This window comes from Trachurus trachurus (assembly GCF_905171665.1).
Source record: "Trachurus trachurus genome assembly, chromosome: 11".
NCBI lineage: Eukaryota > Metazoa > Chordata > Actinopteri > Carangiformes > Carangidae > Trachurus > Trachurus trachurus.
This window is the reverse complement of record NC_139904.1, coordinates 15,089,006-15,095,527: the sequence shown is the minus strand read 5'-3', so window position 1 is coordinate 15,095,527 and position 6,522 is coordinate 15,089,006. Positions and strand designations below refer to the sequence as shown.

Below are 6,522 nucleotides of genomic sequence, written 5' to 3'. Positions count from 1 at the left end.
TGATGCTATGAAATCATTTTCTCATGGCTGCCATCTCTCTTTCCCGCCCTCATTTTCCTTTCCACTCCCAGTTTCCCCTCCCCATCTTTGCCAAAATGTCTCTCAAAGCGGGGTTTGTAAAATATGAATTGTCTTCGGGGTTTTTTTAAACTAATTGAGTATATATTGTAGTGAGCAATGATGACAGAGAGCATACAGAGGACAAGGTAGGATTGCAAATGGAAAGATGGAGGAGGGAAAGGGTGCGGAATAATCAGCGTATTCAGGGGATGAATGACAGACAGCGATGTAAAGTGATCTGCGGATGGCTGACATGGGAATAGGAGGTGCAGGGAGGAGGCAGCATAAAGACGGAGCACTTGGAAAGGAATCATCAAACACAAATTCATATAAAACAGTTTATCGGCATCTTGAAAAAGGATTTAGACACTGCAATTTAAAAAAAAAGAGGAATGTGTGACATTTCTATATGGTACATATAGAAGAAGAATTAGCTTTGGTGTTATAAAAGGTAATTGTACAAACATACATTCATACTGTATAAACTGAAGCTGTTCCAGCAAAAAATCTGACCAACATCTGACTGGCTGCAAGTAGGATGAAAAAGAAGAAAACTAGGCAAGTAAATGTAAACCATGCATGAGACACAAAACAGGAGTATTGTATGACAGTCTTGCAAAACACGTCCTCATTCCCTCTCATAAACTCTGGTGCACACAACATCGCCAGCGGTCATTGTCTGAAAGAAAAACAGCAACAACAGGACAGATTAAACTTTTGGTACCCTGTTGTAATGAGGCACCCTTTATAGCCTACTGGGTGTATGTGTGTGTAACGATGAATAAATAATGCTTAATTAATCATTAAAATAAAATAAAAAATGATGGAGAATATTGTTTTGTTGAAAAATCCTCCCATTTTACACTTAAAAAAAAGCAACAAAAAAAAAGCTCCTAGACTCATGAGAAAGACCCTCCAATTTGTAAAAGCAATTGAATTGGAGTTTTTTTTTTCTTTAACTTTATTTTTCCCACAAGGTGAGTGGTCAAATGGTCGGTTAGAGAGGTTTTTTCTGGTGAACTACAGAGCAAAAGTGAAAAGAAGAATAAACACCAGCCAGATAACACTAACTGCATTGTTCAAGTCAGAGCAGTGTTGATGACTCCACCACTTCGGTTCAGACTGAAGTCTCAGAAACTGTTGAATGAACTGCCATGAACCTTTGTACAGATATTTATGGATCTCCAGGGACAATTTCAATTGGCTTTGATTCTTTGACTTTTTGTCCATTGTCACCATGTGGTTTTTAGCTAAATGTGATGATGCAAGATTCATGCAAATAGCTGCCCTATGGAAAAACTACCAATTAGTTTTACTTGGAGCTGTTCCTACATTGTTCTTAGATACTTATGCCAAGTGTTGACTTTTTAGTATGAATTAAGTTTGCTATTTTTATGGTGTTACCAGGAAGTTAGTTAACATGCTGATAGCATTTAGCATTTGATCATAGCACTGCTATGCTGGGTATGCCTTCACAGTGCTGCTAGCATGACTGTGTACTCTAAAGCTGCATCTGAACTCACTCACCACTCCCCACAGAGAGTTTGCCATAGCCTGCTGTGCAATGTAGCATTGTTGTACATAATATATTGTAAACTCATAATATCCTACAATGCATCATGAATCGTGGCGTAGACATCTCAATAGTGATTTGGGACACAACTTTAGTCATGTTTTACGACCTATAAGTAAGTGTGGCAACTTTTAAACACTTGACCTGAGACTAGACAGTTATTATGTTTAAGTGTCTGCTGTAGCCTACACAAAAATTACCAGTATCAGTTCTCCGTCATTGGTCAGCTCTCGGGTCCACATCGTCTTGGGCCCATCGCCTTTCTGTAAAGTCTGTTCACAGCTGATCTTACTGTCTGTCTCCCACTTTGGAAAACTCTGCAGGGATTCGGAGAAGGAAGAATATTAATAATAAACATAACTTATGTGATTTGGCCACTCAAGTTATTGCAAAGTATATGGGCCTCATCATATCTGAAGCTCAGTGTACCGAGAGCTGCACACCAGAACATTTTTATGGTTTGTCCTTCACCACTCACTCAACATGAAGGAATGAATAACAGATCCATGCACTATCACCAGGACCGACTCTGGAGTTGCACTGAAATCATTTCCATATGTTTCGTCCGTGGCTGGTTGTGCTGTCCTTGGCCAAATGCAGGAATGCATTCATTGACATTACACAAGAATGTTCATATGAGAAGTAGAAGGGGTTACGGACCGTGCAGGGACGTCCGTCCACTGTTGCCTCATTGAAGGACTGACCCACGGTGAAGGAGACATGGGTGGTGCGGACGCTGGTGGACGTCTTGATTGACAGACTCTCTCCCTGCTGGGTGATTTCCACCGCTGGGCTGGAGGCGGCTGTCACTGCTATCTTCCTCAGAAACACATTCACACCTGACCGCACGCACGCACGCACGCACACACACACACACACACACACACACACACACACACACACACACACACACACACACACACACACACACACACACAGATGAAATATTAAACTGGAAGCTGTGGTTAAAGTAACGCCTGGGTTGGTTGGAGGTGAGTGCAAAGTGTATACAGCTGTGAATAAAGACACATAGGAGTGGGTCTGTATTGGTAAAAAGAAAAGAAAAGAAAAGAAAATGTAATACATTATATGTCACATGTAATGGGAGATATTATTATCACACACATCTACTGGATATATGAAGTTATAATTTTATAACATATATGCATGTATTAATAGAAAAACTGTACATGTGAGGAAAACATTTACAAAATGAATTCATATATTTAAACACTAGCCTACATGTATAATTTATATTTGAAATGTTTGTAACAACATTTAAATCATGTGGGATGGTGGTGAGCTCTTTTGCCTTTCAGCAAAAAGGTTCTGGGTTCAGTTTGTGGCATGTTCTCCCTGTGTCTACATAAACATTTATTACATAAAAGATATATGTTTATGTAAGCAATGATCCTATACTGTATATATCACTAGGCCTATACAAAATTGTTCCAACATCTACTAGGTTTAATATATCACTATTCCATATATGACAGTTTTTAATTTATATACGTATGTGCATATATTTCATTATGGAAATTCAATGTTACATTTGTGTTTGGGGAATCATTAACCTAACCATGTTATAAACTGTATACGGTAATATGCACCAGTCTGAAGTTGACCTTAGGTGGCTAATCTGTCAAAGTGAATCTTGATGTTATATGATCACTATATGTGGGAATGCAATACCAGCAGGGAATTTCTGTCTTCGCTTGGCGTTCAATAAAATCATGTCATCCTGTCTGAGAGTCACCAGCCACACATCAGCCTATAAATGCAAGTCACAGCCAACTTCTTTCCTGCTTTTCCCAAAACCCATATTTACTTATAATGCGTCTCCTCAGTTTTGTTTTCCTGGACGAAAGCTATGAATGCAACGCCTTTTTTTACGCAGCCTGCTGTGCTGCTGCATTACCATTCAATAATAATAAAACTTTTTTGACCACACAAAATAACAAACACAAGGACGGATTGTCATTTTGATTAACTTCTTGGTTTCCAGGCAGAATTTATGGCATGTCTGGTTGCCAGTAATGTGGAGCATATGTGATTTGCTTAATCGTTTAATGTCACCTGGGATTGGCTCCAACCCCCCGTGACGCTCAAAGGATCAGCAGGATATCTAATGTACTGATGGATGGATGTCATGCAAAACCACTGCTATGGATTTCGAAGACAAATTCTTTGGTCCTTTGAAAGGCTTATTAGCGCGACCATTAAAGTCGTATTGCACAACGACAGATGAAACACATTCTCGACCATCTGAAGTGCAGAAACCAAAGACCACCAAAGATACAAAGCTTCAAGTCAGTGATTATCCACTCAGCGTGTTGTCAGCCAGAACTCTGATGAAGCAGGGTGCTTGTTTACCCTTTCATAGTTTGAGGGTTCATCTCTTCACAGCTGCAATAAAGATGTTTTGTTTGATGTTGTAACACAACAATAATGGGACAATAAAAAATTAATTTGTGATAAGTGGTTCCATAAACTTTAATTCTGTTTCTGCCTCATGTGGAAGTGAAAAGAAAGCAGTCCTTTCATTGGGATGAACAATGGTGACATACTGACATTTAAAAACAGCTATGCATGATGCTATCCCCTTATGGATAGAAGTGCAGATTTGGAGCATATTTCATTTCTTAATCATTGATTTGCATCTTCTTGTGGTTATATTTGTTGTTGCTTTGGTCACTGTGTGGCTCTGTGGTTATGTTGTAGTTGTATTTAGTTAGTTGTAGTCTTGTATAGTCATTTGGCATCTATTTACTTGTTTTTTCATCTTTGTGAAAGTTTTGCATTTCTTCTTTTTTGTGTAGGCTATATATTTTATTGTGTGTGTGTGTACTGTTGTATCAACTTTGCATCTATTAGTGCTTGTTTCTGTCTTTTTTCCCTCTGTATTTGTTTGATTGACTTTCACCCCCAACCCCTTGGGTGAGTGGCCCCATGCAAGACCCATGGGCCAACCTGGCACAGGAAGGCCTATTCTACAGTTCAACGTGGATTTGTGGAACAAGAGAAAGCACATAATACTGTGAAGTAGAGAGATGTAACCTGGCCTATAGTCTCATTTGTGAAAAGTACAACTTATATCAACATCTACGTCCTGGATCAGAAGAGATGTGAGGTGATGTTTCATAAATGTAAAACAAATGCAAACTGCCCGGTTGCGGTGACCTCTTGGGTTTTAGTGATTATTTATGTGAGCTAGACTGCGGCTTCAGAGAGACCAGGACTATCTGACAAATCAGATTCAATTCAGACCATATTTGCTCATGCAGTGGTACTAGAGGCAACACACACACACACACACACACACACACACACACACACAGAGCGAGAAGAGAGAGAGAGACCCAGATTGGGTCAGGGAGGCCCAGGGCAGTGAAGGAAAGTCATTCTCAGAGCCGACTGGCTGTTGGGGCCCATGTCGAGGCTTAGTTCCGTTTACACTGGCTCTAATTACAACCGCATGAGGAGGACCCTGCTTCAGATGAGTCTAATCTAACATTCCTCCACAGGCTATTTGTCTTCAAATTTTTAATGGATGCCACTGGCTGGCCCTCGTCTGACCTCTCTCTCTCTCTCCTGTTCTCCCCAAAGAGGACTCAGACCTGGAACCTGTTCAGCCTCATGTACCTTAACAAGAAGACACATTCCCGGGGAGCATATGAGCAGGGCAGGAGGAGAAAAACCAATTTAACCACAGAGAGACACTTCGGTCTTCCAGCTGACCCCTATAAGCCAAGTGGATTTCCAGCTGATAATGCCACTGACAAAATGATTGACAGGTCTTTGTAAGGGAGATGCATCTCTTCCCTTCCTTTATCCTTTTTGCATTTTAACAATGGAACCAAATGGTTAATGATAAAGCAGATACACAATATACAGCCTGACTCTTAACATGCAAAGTTTTAGTTTTTTTTTTCTTTTCATGCACTGAATGCCACCCTCTCCTCTCTTGTATTAGAGCACAAGAGCACTTTTCTTTCCTGTGACCCATCCATTGATGCGCAAAGGCTGCATTAATTCCCCCCCCCCCTAATCCATAATAACTCACCTAGTGCTTTTAAAAGTTCCTCGAAATTTTCCGAAGATTTCATTTTCCATTTTCCTGAGAAATCTGTGACTTTCGTCTCCATTTCAACACAAGCAGCTGCAGAGATGATGTAGGCAGATAAGACGCCGGCTCTGACCGCAGACTCTCCGGTAGATGTCTGGTCTGTCCCTCTCTCGTTGCCCGGTTTGTAAAGCCGCCTCCTCTTGCCTGCATCTGCGCCTCCATTCATTGGCTCGCAGCTCTCCTCGGATCTGAGGCCGATCCAGCCAATGCTGAGGCCGGTGGCAGGGAGGGACTTTCCCCCCGGACTCCTTGTGTACCCTCCACCTCTGTCAGCATGGTGAAAGATTTGGATACGAGCTGGAAAATGCACTTCCAGTAAGTCCTTTGATGTTGATGCGTATAGTAATAATAAAAGGTGTTAATTGTTTTATAAGCTGGTGCCATGTTAGCTCCAGTTATTTGACAAGAAGTCGAGAAAATAGCAAAGTGAGTAAATAAGTAATTAAGCAATTGAGGGGAAAAAAAAAACAATCCAACTTGAAATCATGTGTCATGTTTTCTAAGATCTGGAATGTGAAATCAGATATCAGGGTTTGTTGTGTTGAGATCCACAGTGAGAGGGGGCTGGTAAAGCTAGTAATGAAAGGGCAGAAGATAAGACATCCAGCTGGAGGCATCGATCCAGGAAAGTGCCATCAGCATTTTCACTCCACAGCTCAAATCTATTTAGAGAGAGGGGGGATACAAAGCCAGTTTAATCATTAGAATCAAATAGCACAATAGACCAGGCCTATCACTTTCATTTAGCCGACACTGACTCATG

The 6,522-nt window shown here is 40.8% G+C and overlaps 1 protein-coding gene across 1 annotated transcript; it reads right to left on the bottom strand.

Moving 5' to 3' along the window:
* Positions 1-464: 464 nt before the first annotated feature.
* Positions 465-5,840, bottom strand: crabp2b (cellular retinoic acid binding protein 2, b). The gene is made up of 4 exons (XM_083981952.1): positions 5,697-5,840; positions 2,294-2,472; positions 1,834-1,950; positions 465-739 (listed from the first exon to the last, which is right to left on the bottom strand). Exons 1-4 carry the CDS (start codon positions 5,776-5,778, stop codon positions 689-691), a joined length of 429 nt encoding a protein of 142 aa, XP_083838078.1. The 5' UTR covers positions 5,779-5,840; the 3' UTR covers positions 465-688.
* Between the last annotated feature and the right edge of the window lie 682 nt (positions 5,841-6,522).

Excerpts from the sequence above, each read along its gene's own strand:
- crabp2b (XM_083981952.1), bottom strand. The coding sequence starts at position 5,778 with ATGGAGACGAAAGTCACAGATTTCTCAGGAAAATGGAAAATGAAATCT. Across the intron at positions 2,473-5,696 it reads GGAACTTTTAAAAGCACTAG|GTGTGAATGTGTTTCTGAGG; the intron begins GTGAGTTATTAT and ends GCGTGCGGTCAG. Across the intron at positions 1,951-2,293 it reads TGGACGGACGTCCCTGCACG|AGTTTTCCAAAGTGGGAGAC; the intron begins GTCCGTAACCCC and ends GAATCCCTGCAG.